At 38.7% G+C, this 19,748-nt stretch overlaps 1 protein-coding gene across 1 annotated transcript in view; it reads right to left on the bottom strand.

Annotated features, from left to right (window-relative positions):
- Positions 1-18,610, bottom strand: part of kirrel3a (kirre like nephrin family adhesion molecule 3a) — a 277,571-nt gene extending 258,961 nt beyond the window's left edge. Inside the window, exon 1 of the mRNA XM_007244712.4 lies at positions 18,150-18,610. Within this exon, the coding sequence (XP_007244774.2) occupies positions 18,150-18,192 (43 nt within the window). The 5' untranslated portion in view covers positions 18,193-18,610. The remainder of the gene's footprint in view (positions 1-18,149) is intronic.
- Positions 18,611-19,748: the final 1,138 nt, after the last annotated feature.

The raw sequence follows: 19,748 nt of genomic DNA, 5'->3' as shown, positions 1-19,748 counted from the left end.
CAAAGATTTTCAGGCTCAGCATTGTGAAATACAATGCATACAATGCAAAAACCTGAATGTTTTTTTTTTACCATTTCAGACATCTTTAGACGTCTTGTGGAGTCCATGCCTCCACAAGGTTTCAGGCAGTTTCGGCAGCACAAAAGGGATTTACCAATTACCAATATTACAATAAGTGTTGTATTGTATGACATATTTAGCATTTCCACCACAACATTGTCAAAGTTGTTTAATAAAAAATATTATAATATCACTGAATATTGAACGCAGTGGAGTCACCCTGTGGAATACTGATTTGTAGCTCCTAACTTCTTTGCATCTTAAAATCTGAGCATTCCACACAACTCCTCCTGCATTGTTATTTTGGTGTTACTAGGAACGGCATACAAAGTCATTTTCCTCAAGCGGAATGTCAGTAGATAACAATGTTTATCCCCCTAAAATATACTGCCAATTGTGATCGAATCATTTCAAAAGCTGCTGGAGCTGCTACTGGAAAAATATCAAGGTGTCTGTAAGCCTATAAGCCCTCGCGGTAAATCTGGATGGCGTGAGGCGCTACAACAAAAGTTTCTTCTCATCCTGAAGTCGACGAGAAGTTTTGGAAAAAAGTGAAAAGGTGTACTCGTTAATGTGACCTTGGTGGACCTTCTCAAAGGAAGCAGGCAGGGTTCCCTTTGGTTGGCTGGCCTTTCTGAGGGGAAAGAAAAAAACGAGTGTGCTGGGATCCCTTCTGTAGGAACGTTATTAAAGGTTCTTTAGAGGAAAGGCTTTTCGCAATATGGTCCCTCAGATCCGTGTTGGATGAAGTGATGGAGTTGAAAGCCGAGCGCTGAGAACAATTATTATAAGCTCCCATGGCGATTGCTTTTGCTTCCCATCAAAAGATGTCATCAAGCCCCATGGTTTACCGGCGCTAAATAACGAGGCAGCGTCGGTAGCGGCGGACGCACATGCGCTGTATAAGATGAGAAGCTCCTCATTGGGCGCAAGATCACAATAATGACTAACAGCTGATGATAAGAGCATAAGAGCTTTCCTCGACAGCAGAGGTTTTTTGCGTGGTTGTGGTCACTGCAAATCAGAGGGCCAAGCATTCATTCATCCAGCCAGCCAGACAAACAAACAAACAAAGAAAGCAGACGACAGCTACTAAACATGGTACGGATGGTAAGGATGTGACTTGTTTCACAGCCACAACACTTTAGCGAGGGATGCATCGTAATCGCAGGAAACTACACATAATTACCTGAAGGTGAGCTGACAGTACTCTAGTTCCCGGATATGTTGTGTACGAGTTAAAAGGCTGATTTACATTTATATTGCAAAGCCAGCCCTGTGCTTGTAATTGGTGCCGTGGAGCCCCTCTCCTCCTCCTCGTCTCCCCATCCGACCACTCCCACCCCCGTACTCAGACACCCTGCGCCGAGCAATCAGTCTCCCTTCCCACCTGCGTCAGGGCTTTGAGAGAGACAGCCAAGTCAATCCAGGTGTAATTCCGAGCTCTGCCACAAAATTCCCAGAGACACTGAAGCCCTTATCAGATCAGCAGCCCAATTCTTCAAAGTGCCTCCTGTCCCACAACACAAAATACATCTTCCTCCTCGCTCTGTCCCATGCAGAATTTAACAAGGCTGTCAGTGCATTTACTAGCTTGTTTACTCACATCTCTCAGCCACTGCCAGGAAACACAATCTAACAACTGCTTGCAGTGGCGGGCAAATGTGTGAAGGCATCGCGGTGATTCATCGCCACAATATAGCGCAAGAAGTGCAGAATAAAGCGATTCTGATGTTTTCTCAAACTATCCCTTGCAGCAAATGAGGGGGGAAATAAATGATCGAATGATTGATTGCACAGAAAAAAAGAGTGAAGGGGGGGAAAAATGGCTTGCAGCACGCACATCACATGAGCTAAACACACAAATATACACAAACACACACACACACAACAAGATTGAGATTAAAAAATCATTAATTACCCAATTACCCAATTCAAAGCTTCATTGTGTCAGAGATGAAAAAAGAAAGAAAGCGCCGCTAAGAAACGAACGGGCTGAAACCGAAACTACGCTGAAAGAGTACACAGTCGCCTTGAAGCCTGTCTGTGATCCATGGTAAAGATACAGCGCTAGCCGCCTTTGTTCAACCATCTGAATATATTTTCCGTTGTAGAGTCATAACCGCGAAAAAAAAAGAAGTAAAAAACACTGATGAAACCTGAAGAAATGCCACAAGGAAATGTTTTCTACGACTCCCATTATCGGGTTCTGCAGGCTTTGCTCTCAGCTCGGAGTTTAATGGTCTTTGCCGAGCGGCTGGTATTACTTTTGTTTTATGTGCAATGCACATCAATTTGGAGCCCATTTATCCCTCACATAATCTGCTGAGATGCACTTTGAATGATTCGGAGGGAGTGCAGATTGCACCGAGCAGCCGCTACATCTCCCACTCTTCCATTATTATTTTCTCTTTACTTATTTATGGACTAATCTGTCTGCCTGCTATCAAATTACCCAAAAACAAATATGAGAGTGAGAGAGAGAGAGAAGGAGAATATGGCAGCTGAATGCTCTGCCACAGGCAAACGATGATGGTCTGCATCGCAATGCCACCAGTACCACACAATGCTGACCCGTTTCAATGTTTCAATTGGATTGTGCGCGTTCCCTTAGACTTCTTTCAGCTAGAGTGTGTTTACCTGCTTAGTTCTTTCTTCAGATGAGCTATAAAGCAACAGGCTATAACTGTACAACCCTGTCCTTTGACTTATGGCTCAGGTTCAGTTTCAAGGCTGTGGTGAGCTCAAAGATGATGGCAAACCAAGTAAATTGGCTTTACGTCATATAGGGGTGGGCAATATTATATTGTATACAATATATCGTGACACGGAAAATCATGATATTAAAAATCCATATCGTGATAATAGGGCTGTTCTGTCTTAAAAGTAGTCTATTATTTACTGTGAAGCTTTAAGTGTATTTATTGTATAATATAAGTTTTAGTTTGCAGTTTATATGAATGCACTAAATATTCTGCAATATTTTTTGCTGCATTATATTATTTTATGCTATATTATTTATTTTGCCACATTATGATTATACTGTTATACTATTATACTATATTCCTGAAATTAATAATTTATTTTTTCTGTTTTCCTATATCGCCAAGTATATCGTTATCGCAAAAATACCCTGAAATATCGTGATATTATTTTAGAGCCTTATCGCCCACTCCTAACATCATATATACAATCTCAATTCAGTAGTTGCATGGTATAGATCTTTGTATAGGGTCGGTGGAGCTGGCGATATTGCAAAAATATTAGATCATGATATTTAAAAACTAGGACTGTGAAGATACTCGCTTGGCTTCAGCAAACAGTGTGATGTAAATGTGCAGAAAGCGGAGTGTCACGCTTATGATAGCCAGGGGGGCTCTGTGTCTGAAGGCACTCCTCGGCAACATCTGTAATTGGTTGAAAATGTAGGCAACTTGTACATTTCTGATGGCACTTTTGGGCCTTTTTTCAATACAAACTCCAAATTTTAGTGTTGAAATCAGAAATGCAATGGGAAGGGCAATGGATTTACTCAGTTTACTATACAACTCTCTGTCTGTGTCTCCAAAAGTGCACAAACACAAAAGATTTATTCATCTCACTAGTATCAGAATATCGTCTTTCCGTATTTAAACATCTTCTGGGCATTTAAAGGGCATTTAATCCCACATTCAGCTGTTTCTATCATTTTATAGTGATAACGGGCATGGAAGAAATAATAGTAAACTAATTCACTAATTAACTACAAAATAATCATTAGTTACAGCCCTATTTAAGACAAATTCATGATGAGCCAGGTTGTTGCACTTTCTTCAGAGTGCGTTGTATGGCTACCCAGTAGTGCTACATTATAGACAGTTGGAAAAGATACAGTGGTCGCTTCACATGTATCAGAGGCGGCATGTACTGGCCTTCACAATCCAAGTGTTGGGAATATTGCTAGGGATTGGATTGAGAGTACTATTGAGTATATTGAGTAATTGGCCTTACAAATTGGGGAGAAAATGGGATACAAAGCGCTCATGCTAGCCTCAATGTGCTTACAAATGCAATCCCTTTATTATAATCCAGTGTTTTAAGAATAAGGACACAGCAATGGAGCAATTGAGGGCGATTTTAAGATTTAAAGGTTTAAATAGCACCCGCACTTAGCACTGAACCTTTTTTGTTTAAGCAACTGGCTCCTTCAACCATTTAACCATTTATTTGCATAGTGGGTGTGTCTCCCACTCCCTCTTCACTCACCATCAGTGTGTAGTTGCTCCCCCAAGGCTACCCAAGTCAATCCAGTGTTTTAAGAATGAGAAGAACCATGAATCATGAAAGCTGATCACTGTCTACCTTCATAGAAGTGTCTTAGAAATGGCTATCGGCCAATCACAGGTTGCCACAAGCTGCTGTTATTATAAAGCGATACGGTAATTCCGAGGCAGTAATAATGAGAGACTCGCAACAGGACGTTTGGAGGACGTGGAATAGTTTGTTTGGTTTGTGTGCTGCTTTCATGCTTACAATCACCGCAAAGGTTGAAAGGAAATTATATACACGCTCACAAAACGCCTTCCGCGCGCCTGAAAGACGCTTGCTCTATGGAAAGGGCTTGCTTTTTATGCCACGGATACTGCCATAGTCCATGTTTCATAAAAGCCCGGCTCTGTTTGCAATATAATTGTGAGTGCATACACTGACAGCATCTTGTTGCTGGGGACTCAGTGCGTGGGCTGCAGAACGGCAGGCTGCACAGTCCAGCCGCCACAGTGGAGAAGCAATGCTGACAACGCCAGTGTTGTTTATGACACTTAAGCATTCAACATGATCCCTTTAGGGACAAGGCAATGAGAACTGTGCAGAACTGGATGTCGTACAGCCAATAGGTGATCATGAACATAGATCATTATCCTTATACAGTATATACAAATATAAACAATATATACACTGCCTAGCCAAAAAAAAGTCTCCACCTGGATTTAAGTAAGTAAATGATGTGGGGTTGATGGTTGATGGTGCAGTTGGTCTGCAGGTTTAAGTTCAGCAACAGTATGTGCTGAAAAAAGAATGAGGTCATCTGCCTGAATATACTGAATATAGACCAGGTTATTCCATCAATAGATTTTTTTTCTTCCATGATGGCACGGCCATATTCCAAGATGACAATGACAGGATTTATGGGGCTGGAATTGTTTCCTGTACCAATTTTCTCCAGTTTACAAGTTTTTTTTTGAAGATGAAGGAAACCAATACACCAAAGTGTGTAGCACCAGAGTGCTATTGGCTCTTAAAGGGAACGGCAGGTGACACGCCGATTGGTTTATTTCACGTTACGCCCAAAATACAACGATAATTATTAAAGAGAATCAATACATGCCTTCTGCGTGTTTTAGGCAAAGCATACTTTTCCAGTTGTTATGATAGCAAAAACATGTCCATGGCACGTCCTAAATTAAGCTGTGCAGTGCATGGTGGATGGCTCGCCTATAAAATCACTAAAATAGGGCTCCTTTGCTATTAGCAATACTACTCTACACAGACTAAACAAGCTGTATATATTTTTATTATTATTTAATTATCGTGCCACCCGGTACCACCTTTGAGCTTGATGGGGAGAGCTCGCCTTCTACCCACCCAGAGGGAGCAAGGCTAATTGTGCTCTCTCTGGGTGCAGGCAGTTGATGGCAAGCTACATAAACGGGATTCGAACCTGCGACCTCCCGTTCATAGTAGCAGCACATTACACCACTGGACCACTCAGACTCTGCACCCCCATTTGCACATCTTTGTCATAGTCAATAGGTATCATTTAGTGTTAGCCGAATGCATTCATTAGAAGAGGAGTCCACAAACACGATGTCACTCAGAACAGTTTTAAATAGTGCTTCTCATTTATTCGCTTGTCACACTGCTGGATGCCTCCGCAGCCCTAAGGCCACCTTTAAAGCAGTTCACACAGGAACTCCTTGTCAGCAGCGGCAGCAGCAGCAGCAGCTTCACGCGGCCGCGCTGGCCGGGCAGCTATCAGTGATATTGTCCCGAGTGCTGCGGGGTAAGGTTCCAGCACTTCCCCTTCACAGTTTGAGTGGCAACAGGGCAAAGCCGCAGATAAAAGGATGAGGCGGAGGGTGTCGTCTCTTGAAGAGGGTGTCAGATCACATAAACTCGTCCTCTGCTTCTGTTTTTCTAGCCGCAACGCTCTGATTTCGCTGTCAGCAGATGCTAAATAAATCCAGCCTTCATTTGTAACACAAGTATTCACAACGTGGAGAAAAAAAGCTCCCCGGAGGCTGCTGGAGACAGACTAGTCGGTCTTCAGTCATGAACACCTGATAGCTTTTCATCATGCCAGTAAGTGCTTGCCACAGTTGCAGTTACTCTGATGGAGGATGCAGAAACTTGACGTTAGGCCCCAGAGTGGCATGTGGTGCAATTTCTACACAGCAATGGAACGGGGGAGCCTTTCAGCTAGGATTCAGATAGAGTTCAGGTTTGAACATCACCTGCACAAAGCTCTGAGCATTAGGGAGTCGGAAAAAATATAAATGTTGTCATTTAGTCAAGCTTTATTGGTTTAGTCCAAATCAAATAAACTACGGTTCAGTTTGTTTGCGGTGTACAAAACACTATATTGGATGGTCCAGACTTTCAACCAATTACATGAAGCTGACGAATGTTATCAACACATTAAACAAAAAAAAAAGAAGCTAAATGAGAACCGCCTCATTCAATGCGTTTTCTTTATTTTCATGACTATTTACATTGTAGATTCTCACTGAAGGCATCAAAACTATGAATTATGAACTATGAACACATGTGGAGTTTTATGTACTTAACAAAAAAAAAAACCTGGCCTCCACAGTCACCTGACCTGAACCCAATCCAGATGGTTTGGGGTGAGCTGGAGCACACACTCTAAAAAACAGAGGTACGATATGAGTACTTTTTTGTACTCGAAGGTACATTCTTTATAATTGTACCCTCAAAGGTACAATATTGGTCTTTACGGGGTCAGATTTGTTCCCTCTGAAGTACAAAGTCATTTCTAACAGCAATAAGTACAGATTTGTACCATTTAACCAGCCAAAAGGTACATTCAGTATTCTGCATCACTGTACTAATGAACAGTATATATTTAAATTGGACATTTTTTATTTGAAAGCCAGACAATTTTGTATCATCAAGTTTTTTAGCCATTTTTAGTTGATGACAATGTTTATAATCTTTATAATCTATACTGGCACAAAAACCATGGGTACAAAAAAGGACTTTCACTGAAAGGTACTTTTTTGAACCTTAATATAAGGTACAGCCCCAGCGACAAGCTTTGTACTCTTTTAAGTACAAATCTGTACTTATATTTCTTAGAGTGCAGAGTGAAGAAGGCAAAGGGGCAACAAGTGCTAAAAAAACACCTCTGGGAACTCCTTCCTTCAAGACTGTTGGAGAACCATTTCAGGTGGCCACCTCCTGAAGCTCACTGAGAGAATAATGCCAAGAGTGTGCAAAGCAGTAATCAGAGCAAAAAGTGGCTGTTTTGAAGAAACTAGAATATAAAACATGTTTTCAGTTATTTCACCTTTTTTTGTTAAGTTCATAAAACTCCACATGTGTTCATTCATAGTTTTGATGCCTTCAGTGAGAATCTACAATGTAAAAAGTCATGAAAATAAAGAAAACCCATTGAATGAGGCGCACTTAAAATCCTTTAATTTTCCCAAAAATCAACAGTAACACTTATAATCCGGTGTGTATGAATTCTACCAGTCGTAGTAGTAAGGTCAGGTGGCTAGCGTTAGCGGTTAGCGGCTAATGATAATACTAAGCTTACTGTAAATAAATGGAAGCGCTTTACTCACCCAAATAAACTTTTAACACCCAATGTTTACTTAACTTAGCTTAGCTTTACAGGCAAGGCACCCCTGTTCCTTACTAGTGTCGCATAATGCGCCTCATAATCTGGTGCGTCTTATGTATTGAAATAGACCAGAAAATAGACCTTTATTGATAGCGTGCCTAGTGTGATTAGAATCCGGTGCGCCTTATAGTGCGAAAAATATGGTATTACTTTTGTTGCAGTAGTGAATTGGTTAAAGCATTTTAAATAACTTTAAATTTTGAAATACCCTGAAATATATATTATGATATTATTTTAGAGCCATATTGTTCACCCCTAGTCACCCCTACGTTTTAAGCTGACACACAGCGTATATCTCTTGGTGTAGCCATTATGTTTGCTAACTTCATAAGCACTATACAGTACACAAATATCATGTAATTTTTTTGCTGCTCCAACATAAACCAGCTGCATGGTATTTTTCTCAGAATAACCAAACAGCAAAAGAGCTGTCAGGTGTCTGAAAAGCTGTAAATGTATATATGTGGCTACGCTTTTGAGTTTTCTGTCCTTTTGGTTGCAGTGTACACATGCATGTGTGTGTGTGTGTGTGTGTTATATTAGTAACTAGCAGTATGGCAGGTGTTCACACCTAACACAGCCTGCAAAGCCACTTTACCGGCGCTGTGGAGATAAATGAGTCTGAGACGTCTGAATCAGGTAGAATATGTATAAATGTTTACGCTGTTAAAATAAGTGAGTGTGAGTAACAACAATAAATGACACCTCATCACACGCTTATTAATAGAGTTTCTACACAAACATGGCCGCACTCCCTGCAGGGAGGCGGAGACAGCGCTGCCAATAAAAACAGAGAAACAGGTTATGCTACGGCACTCTGAAACAACAGCAAGGCCACCATTTACTTCTGACACTGCAAATTACACAGCCATGTTTCCAGCCGGCTGGCGGCACGCTGGATTGGAATCACCTTCTCGGCCCTCTCCATCGAGGTGGTGTGTGTGACAGCGTCTGCAACAAGTGCACTCAGTGGTATACTTAGAGTACCTTATATAATGGAAATCCTGGTGTTATTTGCGGCGAGGCGTGAGCACCACACTATGCTGTAGTTTTTTCTTTTTTTTTTACAGTTTTGAGATTGGACATCCTTTCCCTCTTACATGTATCAATCACAATATCTTCACACAGCAAAACTGACAGTGCTTCTGGTGTTCATTGTTGTTTTACTGTGTTAAATGCACTCATCTCATCTATCTGTCCATCCATCCATCCATCCATCTAAACCAGGGGTGTCCAAACTTTTTTTGTTGGGGGTCAGAAGGAGAAATATATTAGAAGTCACGGGCCACACTCTGTAATAAAACAAATAATGAAATATACCCCTTTAAATAATACTTTTTCCTGATTACTTTCATTTACACACCATTTTACTTGACTTACTAACTTTATCTTTGACAGTGTTGTGTAAACTAAGATTTTTCAAATTGATGTTTCATTTCATGATCTCTCATAATATTAAACTTCTTAATTATGGCAACTTTTAGACTTTTTTGCAAATTTTCTGCACTATAACTGTACACTCTCGCCCACTTTTAGACTCTTTTGCCCCGTTTTTCTGCGCTAGAAATGCGCACCCTCTCCGGTTTTAGACTCTTTGGCCCATTTTTCTGCACTACAACTGCGCACCCTCTCCGCTTTTAGACTCTTTGGCCCGTTTTTCTGTGCTAAAACTGCGCACTCTCTCCGCTTTTAAACTCTTTGGCCCGTTTTTTTGCGCTACAACTGAGCACCCTCTCCGCATTTAGACTCTTTGGCCTGTTTTTCTGCGCTAGAAATGAGCACCCTTTCCGCTTTTAGACTTTTTGGCCCGTTTCTGACACCTAGCGTTCAAACTTTGAATCTCACATTATAAAAACCTGCTTAACAGCGGGCCAACTTTCATTCTATTTCTAAAATACCTCCAAAAAAGGAAACGGGCCGCAAATGGCCACAGGCCGTAGTTTGGACACCCCTGATCTTAACTAATTCTTTAAGAGTTGAATTTAACACTGTCCTAGATAACATATGGTCCCACTTACTATAGTGTTAAAATAACTCTACCACAATATTCAAAATTTTAGAGTTAATTTAACATCGAATGGAGTCATATATTAGATCTATTTAAAACTCTCAAAATTGTTAATTAATTTTTTTAACCAAAGTTGTATTCCAGAATTTCTATATAATATAAGTATTCTGTACAAAAAAATAACAGAGAGCGTTTTTTAGCAAACACTTTTTTGTGTTAACAGCTTTATTTTGATAAGTAGCTACTAAAATAAACTGAGCTTTGGAAATGGATTTTAAAAAAGTTTCAATTTACAAATTTACAAAGCCTTTGTTTCTAATAAAGCAGTTCTGGAACAGATCTAAAAAAAGCTAGAAAAACAAGAAAAAGACACAAATACTCTGTACACAAGAACTTTGTAACTATTAAAAGTATTAAATTAGGTTTAAATTAAATTAAAAGTATTTAAATGAAAAGAAATTACAGATAAAGCCAGAGAACAGTGAGTACTGGTTCCTACACCTTCAAAAGACTCTTGTTATAACTGGAGAAAACTGCTGCAGTAAGAGTGATGTCTGGCTGATCCACATGGCAACAGCTTTAGCCTTTAGCTCAGCTTAACATGATTGAAGTCTTAGTTTCAGCAGTGAGGAGAAGAATTAGAGCTCTTAAATTAATTAGCAGTAATAAAGCCATTGCTAAAATCATTAAAAAAAAAATAAAAAAAATAAGGACAGCAAAAAAATGGGGATGCCCTAAAACGTTTCATTAGTAGTGTATATTTAATATTGAAAAGAAAAAACTAAAACTAAATAAGGTCCATTGCTCTTAAAATGTAAATTGTAATTGCATTATTCTATTGCTAATAATTATGTTTATATTATTATTTAAGATTACGTATTAAAAGAAATTTGACATTTAACTTGACTGACTTGTTTACTTGATTTCACAGATCTTGATAAACATCATTATTTTCGAAAACAAACCACATAAATTAAAATAGCGCATCTTACATTGCGGTTATTCTGGGAAATAACGCAACTGCACTGCCACTGCATCTTTTTTTAATCTTATATATGCGTTTATTTTCTTGTAAATGAGGTTCTGTGCCCTTTCAGAAGTTCTCTCTTCGCTCTATTATATCCTATTAAAGGAAGAATGCAGAGTGTTGATATGGGGCCAGTGGATTTATCTGCCGTAACAGTGGGACAGATGAGCCGGAGAATCTGCGGGAGCCACAAACGCGGGCTGACAGCGCATGCTAGGAAACGTCTTACTGACGCAAATAACTGTGGAGTTAACTAGTTCTCCTTTCACATTCCACCTGATCGTAACGGAGGAGGAAACAGAGCCACGGTGTGACACTTCCTTTGTTTCCTGTGGGAATTAAGCAGGAGGCTGTGTGTTTGAACAGATTCATCCATATACAGCTCTGGAAAAAAATAAGAGGCCACTTAAAAATTATGAGTTTTTTGTTTTATTATTACCTTACCAAACTGAAAACCTCTGGAATATAATCAAGATGAAGATGGATGATCACAAGCCGTCAAACTTAATTCAAGCTGAACTGCTTGAATTTGTGCACCAGGAAAGGAATAAAGTTATCCAAAAGCAGTGTGTAAGACTGGTGGAGGAGTGATTAAAACCAGGGTTGTTCCCACAAATATTGATTTTTGAACTCTTAAAACTTTATGAATATGAAGCTATTTTTTTTTTTGCATTATTTGAGGTAAAAAAAAAAAGCTCTGCATCTTTTTTATGTTATTTCATTTTGTTTTTCATTTTTTGCAAATAAATGCTCTAAATGACAACACTTTTGAAACTATTTGAAATTTGGGATAAATGTTGTCTGTAGTTTATAGAATATAAAAACAATATTAATTTTACTCAAACATATACCTATAAATATCAAAATCAGAGAAACTGATTCAGAAACTGAATTGGTCTCTTAATTCTTCTTTTATACAGTGTAAACACTGCATCCTCTGCTCTTTATCTGACGTTTGTTTCCATATTAAATCACACGGTCAGAAGTTAGTTCTTTATAACCAGCACTGCGAAAAAAATGACTAAACACAAGAGTTACTTAGCCCGTCTTATTATCTTGAGCGTACATAATCAAGCGTGCAGTAGTGTTGGGAAGTTGCACATTAGAAAAATAAGCCTGGCTAAGTTGTCTGTATAACCCTTAGGTGCTATTAGCCTATAAATGCTTTTTGTTTCCATAGTGATTTCTGGCTCACATATTTATCACATCAATAGAAAGTTTGAGTCTTTAATTTGATGTTAAACTAAGATGACAGTGTCAGCGGTGAGGGGCTGAAGAGAGCAGGGCTGTTAAAAGCCTGAAAGAATTAGAATTGGCTGTTTATATATCGAGAGAAAAAATAATAAGTATATGTATTTATTGTTTTTAGAGAGGTAGACTGAATAATAAACTGGGATAAATGAGGCAAAGTGGGTTTTCTGTTTTGCTTCAATGGTAATAGCTTCAGTAATTGTGAAAGATGAAAGCTACACTGAATGTACATTAGATGTTTGACAAATAATTGTATTAACTTGTATTAAATGCATTAACTCTAATAATAAGTGTTACATAGAGTTAATATTAGGGCTATCAACACACACAATCAATTTGGAATCAGTAACGAGTTATTATTTTTTTAAAGTAATTGATTACAGCACCAAGTTTGACCCCAACTTCTGCTGTAATCTGCCCCGCCCCCACTCAACACACTGATTTATTTTTTCTGGAGCGATTCGCTTCTGGTCTTGATCTGACCCAGCTATCAAATATACTTCTTTTTAATTAAGCTTAACTGCTGATAAGGTGCAGTTTAATCTGACATATTAGCCAGATACTGCTAATACTGCTATGAACAAACACTGTCTCTGCTGCTCCATGCTGTTTACACACTGAGAGCGAGGTATGTGCTGCATTCACTGCTCGCATCTGTGTTGCATGTCCTATTGAAAACACTGTGTCTAAAAGCACAGCGGCATTTTTTTTTTTTTTTTTTTGCGTTCTGTGTTAAAGCAGCTCCACACTGCACAGACATACACGCTGGAACACAGAATCTTCTCAATATATTTACTTTTCTGCTCTTGCGCATTTTGGTGCATTAAGGTTTATACCTGTGTGAAACCAAACCAAACAGAGGGAGAAACACTCCAAATAAACAAACTCATCAACTGATCCGGATCATAGAAACTTTCACACTTTTCACTACAGGTGTGAAAACGCTCTTTTATAATCAGCAAATTAAGTTCTAATTCAGAAATCCAAAAAATACAATCAAGCTGAGATGTGTACAATAAAGTAAAAAAAAAGTTTTCTCTATTCAATTTATCATGCATTCTTTATTTCAGCGCCCCATGTTGGCTTTATCTCCCCTCAAACATACAAATATACACTAGTATTTTAATTGACACCACTTAGATAGATAGATTATTAGCAGGGTAAGAGCACAGTTTTACTCAAAATATTGCAATGCACACAACATTATGGGTGACATACCAGAGTTCAAAAGAGGACAAACTGTTGGTGCACGTCTTGCTGGCGCATCAGTGACCAAGACAGCAAGTCTTTGTGATGTATCAAGAGCCACGGTATCCAGGGTAATGTCAGCATACCACCAGAAAGGACGAATCACATCCAACAGGATTAACTGTGGACGCTGTAAGAGGAAGCTGTCTGAAAGGGATGTTCGGGTGCTAACCCAGATTGTATCCAAAAAACATAAAAACACGGCTGATCAAATCACGACAGAATTCAATGTGCACCTCAACTCTCCTGTTTCCACCAGAACTCTCCGTCGGGACACAAAATTATTGTTATTTCAGTTTCATTGTCCAACCCCTGTACGTCTGCTACTGTATGTTGTTCTTGCTGGAGTGTGGAGTGATACATGTGCAGGTGTGATGGATCGTGTATTAACTTTAAAAAAAAAAGCTTAAAAAAAATATTATCATATTACCAAAATATCCAATCATTAGTTGCAGCCCTACTATTGAATCATGCTGTATTAACCCCTATACTGTGATATGTTTTTTTTTATATATCGCCAGGATTTTCCCAATAACAGCCCTACTAGACCTGAAGGCGGTTGTATCCCATCTCACAGTATAAGCACAGCACATATTCTTCAGGTAGGAGCTGTGAGAGGAGGCCCGCGGGGCACTGTCTTAAGTGTATAGAGCTCTTCAGCAGAAATCCTGTCATTGTTTTCTTGTAGGTGGTAAAAATGATTTTCAGACTCATTTGGGCGCTATCGCAATTGCTCTCGCTCTCAAGGCTCGAAAATAACACGAGGGAGGGTTTTTTTCCTTTTATCCTCAGCATCTCAGCCCATATCCACTCGTGAGAGCCGTAATAAAGCACGTCTCTCGAGGGTTGACGTACAGGTCCTGCGAGAGCGCCGGCGCGAGCTGTATTAAAAGCTTTATTGCTGATGTCAGATTCAAATGAGGAGGTTTGTACTGTGCTCGACCCTGAAAGTGTTTGCTCAGCTGCGTGTTGCCCCTTCTTTAGGACCACATTAAGCCCATGTGATCATCAGGCAAAATCAGCAAATGACTTATAAAATGCTGCTGAGAGGGAAAAGCAATTTACACGACGGCCGCAGCTGAAAATAAGCCCATTCGGCTGCGCGCAGTGTTTTTACGCGGGGAGGATATTTAGATTATGCCTTCTTCCAAAGTATCGTCAAGGGGAAAGTGGAAATATCGTTTCTCACCACTCAGAACACACATACACAGCTTGGCACCAGGGAAAAAAGGCAGCGAAAAGGCAAGAAAATAGAGCAACAATAACTCACATAAAGTTTCAGGAGACTGTGAGTTAATTAACTGTCGCTGTCTGAACAAAACCATGTATCTACTGTACATTATTCAGTGTTTTTTTTTACATTCTGTGAAACTTCCAGTTGCTCTTTTTATTGTGTAGCTAATTCATGATCAACATTATAACAAGTTCAAGTTGTTACAACAGATGTTAAAACAAAGCAGCTGTACAGAGATGCTCGTCTGAAACCAGAGAGCAACAACAGCAAAGAACAAACTCCCTCACTCAGAGCACAAAGAGCCAAAACAGTGGTCAGTTAGTGTGTGTGTACTTGCACAAAACTCAATATAACATGATAATGAACCCAAATAAACATAAAGTCAGCGCTCAGTGATTGTGTTTACAGCTGAAAAACTCAATATAACATGATAAAAAATCCAAATAAACCTAAAGTCAATGGGCAGTGAGTGTGTTTATAGATGTACAACTCCATATAGCATGATAATAAACCCCAAAAAACCTAAAGTCAATGGGCAGTGAGTGTGTTTATAGATGTACAACTCCATATAACATGATAATAAACTCAATTACACCTAAAATCAAGGGGAAGTGAGTGTGTTTATAGATGTACAACTCTATATAACATGATAATAAACCCCAATAAATCTAAAGTCAATGGGCAGTGAGTGTGTTTATAGATGTACAACTCTATATAACATGATAATAAACCCAAATACACCTAAAGTCAATGGGCAGTGAGTCTGTCTATACATGTACAACTCTATATAACATTAGAATAGATCAAAATACACATAAAGTCAGTGGTCAATGAATGTGCTTAGACATGTACAGCTCTATATAACATTTAGAATAGATCCAAATACACATAAAGTCAGTGGTCTATGAATGTGCTAAAATATGTACAACTTTATATAACATTATAATAAAACCAAATAAACTCAAAGTCAGTGTTCAGTAATTGTGTTTATACACGTAGAACTTCATATAACACGATAATAAACCCAATAATAACACAAATAAACTCAATCAGTCAATGTGCAGTAAGTTTGCTTATACATGTACAACTCAATATAACATTAGAATAGATCCAAATTCACATAAAAGCTGTAGTCAGTTAGTATTTCTGTCTGTAAAACACTGTATAACATTAAAATCATCCTAAATAAACATAGAGAAAGTCAGTGGCCAGTGTGCACTTAGCCTGCTTGTAAAACTCTTTATAACATCAAATCAAAGAGTCAATAGCTAGCCAGTGTGTTTATTTGCAATATCTGTAATAAACAAAAATCCAGTGAGTGTTTACAGTAAGCCTAATTTTAGAATTTAGAAACCAGTATAGCAAAACATAAAGTCCGAGGTCTCCCGTCAGTAAGTTACTTATATGTTGTTTACAATAACGCAGGTAAGAAGAACACAGAGGTAAGTGTGTATGCATGTAAACCTCTATGTAACATTAGAATCAACCCAAATAAACATAAAGTCAGTGATCAGTGAGAGTGTCTACTTGTAATTAACTCTATATAGCATTAGAATAAACCCAAATCAACATAAAGTCAGTGGTCAGTGTGAGTGCCTACCTGTAATTAACTCTATATAACATGCAAACATATCCAAATAAACATAAAGTACACCAACTGAAAGAGTTTCATTATAAAGAGAGCAAACTTTGTCCGGTTTAAATGATAAAATACTGAAGATACTTTAAATCACTGTAGTCAAAGCTTTGATATATCTATTTATTATTATTACATTTTTAGTACATTATCTAGCACTAGCTCTGTTTCAGAAGCTTCTACAATAAAATACAGTATATAGCTACATTAAACACACTTAACAAATGCAGAAAAATTCTGAAAATTGCCAGAAAACCAACAATAGCTTTCAACTGCAACCTTCAGCAGTGTATAAGCTGTATATATTTCGTGTTTAGTTTTCAGGAATGCAAAGTGGTGGGGCTTTAAACCAGGATTTTAACTCCAATACTGTTATATTCATCTGTCTTAGCTAAAAAGGAACTGGTTTAACTAAGCTTAGTTACAGTATTATGCCAAAGTACAATACAATATATATTCGTGAACACTGACCCCTAAGCAACTGTGTGTTTTATCATAAAGAGAGCAAACTTTGCAACACAGGTGAACACTAAATATTAAAAATACTGTAAATCACTGTAGTGAAAGTGTTGGATGTATATTTGATGTAGCACTATTGTTAATGTATTTTAATCATAAATATTGTGACACATTTAGTGTGATGTAAAGTTCTTTAAGTACTACAATATTATATTTAGCTGTCTCAGAAGCTCTGGAAAAAAATTAAGAGACCACTTCAGTTTCTGAATCGGTTCAGTTTCTGAATTGTCATTTTGAGCATTCATTTGCAGAGAATGAAAAATGGCTGAAATAACAAAAAGACCTCAAATAATGCAAAGAAGTTCTTATTCATAAAGTTTTACGAGTTCAGAAATCAATATTTGGTGAAATAACCCTGTTTTTTTAATCTCGGCATGTTCTCTTCCACCAGTCTTACACACTGCTTTTGGATAACTTTATGCTTTACACTCCTGGTGCAAAAACTCAAGCAGTTCAGCTTAAATTAAGTTTGACGGCTTGTGATCATCCATCTTCCTCTTAAGTTTTTCAATTTGGTAAAACCAAAGAAACTCATCACTTTTAATCATTTTAAGTGTTCTCTTATTGTTTTCCAGAGCTGTATATCTACCTATAGCTATACATATAACTTACTTATACCTATATTAATACATACCAAACACTGAACATAGTGTAAATCACTGTAGTCCACATCCTGAAGTTGTGGCTGTATTTTGGGAAGTGGCACTATACTGTTCCAGCTGATCAAATATAAGCTAAAACAAATATTGTAAAATGTGGTGTATAGTAAAAAGTTCTTTAAGCACTGCAATATTATATTTTTGCCATTTGCCCAACTGTATAAATGGGGATACTGAACTTCTCTCTTCCTAACTAGCTTTAACTAGCATTAGCTCTGCTTTAAAAGCTTCTACAGTAAAACACAGCATAGACTACAGATAAATATATATGTCTATATATCTACAAGAGCTACATGAATACAAACCAAACAAAAGCAGACAGAAAACGGTCAGAAAATCAACTACAATAGCCTTCAACTGCAACCTCCAGCACTGAGCTGCAGCTGTTTAGTGTTTAGTGTTCAGGAATGCGAACTGGAGGGACTCTTTTAAAAAATTAATAAATAATGCTACTGTTTCCTTCATTTATCTATCCACAAAACTGTGTGTTAAATGTGTGTAAAGCACTTTGTCAGCTCTGACAGAGGCAGCAGGGCAGCAGGACGCTAAACGGTCGGCTGTATAAACATGTCAGTGGAGACGGACAGCTCCGCTTACTCACCCAAACCAACCAGCCAGCAGAGCGCGAACACACCGGGCAACATCGCAGCGCTTAGCGGGGGAAAGAGTGCCGCTCGGTGGGGAGAAAAGTCTTGTGTAGCCGGGCTTCTTCTTCTTCCTCTTCTTCTTCCACTCCTCCTAACTGAAACTCATTTTCCTGCTAACTCTTCGCTTTCTCTGTATTTTCTTTATTCTCTCCTCTCTTCCACAAGTAGTTTATAATTTCTAATATGACCAAATGAAGTCTTAGGGTCAGCGTGGCCCCGCGGGGGACCGGGCTCTCCTCCCGGGTCTCTGAGCACTCTCAGCCGCTCCGCGACTCCTCCGCTCACCGCTCCGTTTCTCCGTGTTTCCCCCGGACTCTCTCTCTCTCTCAGTCTCTCAGTCTCTCGGTTTCTCAGCTCCGCACTCCGCTCTCTCTCTCTCTCTCTCTCTCTCTCTCTCTCTCTCTCTCTCTCTCTCGCGCTCAGCTCCACTACTACTGCTCCCACCCGCATTCAGACTCAGTCCCGCCCACCCTGCGCCGTGATTGGCTGTAGTATCCCGCCTCCTGCTTCAGGATTGGTTGGTTCATTCCCTCTACTCGCTCCTCTCTGTTTTGATTGACAGCCCCCGGAATGGGCATTTAACTCTTCACTCCGTTGGGTTGAGTGGAGGATGTGAGAGAGAGAGAGAGAGAGAGAGAGAGAGAGAGAGAGAGAGAGAGAGAGAGAGAGAGAGAGAGAGAGAGAGAGAGAGAAAAAGAAAAAGAGAGAGAACAAAATGAGAGAAAGAAAAAGAGAGAGAACAAAATGAGAGAAAGTAAAATAGAAAGAGAAAAAGAGAAAGAGATAAAAAGAAAGAGAGAAAATAGAGAGAGAGAGAAAGAGAGAAAGACAAAACGAGAGAGAAAAAAGAAAGAGACTTTTTGACTTTTTAATAACATTTTATTATAGCCAAACATGTTATAATATTTAAAAGTCACTTTCTGATTATCGCAGGCATTAAAACCATCATTACAAAACAGATATCAAGTCAAAAGAGATAAATAAAAAACATTAAACCATTTTCCTTTTTCACTGAAATTGCGAGAAAGAGAGGGAGAGAGAGAGAGAGAGAGATTTGACGTTTAACGTCCTTCATTAGAACCCAGTCAAAAACAAGTCAACATGACAAATCAAACAATCTTAAAAGTAGATTGAAAGAAATGTATGCCAAAAAATATTCATTCATGCTTTTATAATAGGTAAAAACAACTATTACCTCAGCCCTAATCATTCTCAGGAAGAGTTGCACAGAATCACAGTCTGCATTTTGTTATATTTGGTGGTTTCTGCTCAAGTAAATAGCCATCTTCCCTTGGCCAAGGATGAAATTATTCAGCTGGCATTTGTACCTTTGGCTCCTGGTATATCTAAAACTAAAGATAAAAATCTGAGGTGTCATAAATGAGAATGTCATAAAAACTGTATGTAAAAGTATAAAAAGAGGGTGCAATCTAAAACACAGAGAGAGAGAGAAAGAGAGACAGAGAAAGAGAAAGAGAGAGAGAGAGAAAGAGAGGAATGAAGAATGAGGGTCTGCAGGGTTTAGACAGGGAGCTAAGCTCAATGAGCATTAA

The sequence above is a fragment of the Astyanax mexicanus genome, chromosome 20 (genome assembly GCF_023375975.1).
Source record: "Astyanax mexicanus isolate ESR-SI-001 chromosome 20, AstMex3_surface, whole genome shotgun sequence".
In the NCBI taxonomy this organism is placed as follows: Eukaryota; Metazoa; Chordata; class Actinopteri; order Characiformes; family Acestrorhamphidae; genus Astyanax; species Astyanax mexicanus.
This window is presented reverse-complemented; position numbering and strand designations above follow the sequence as displayed.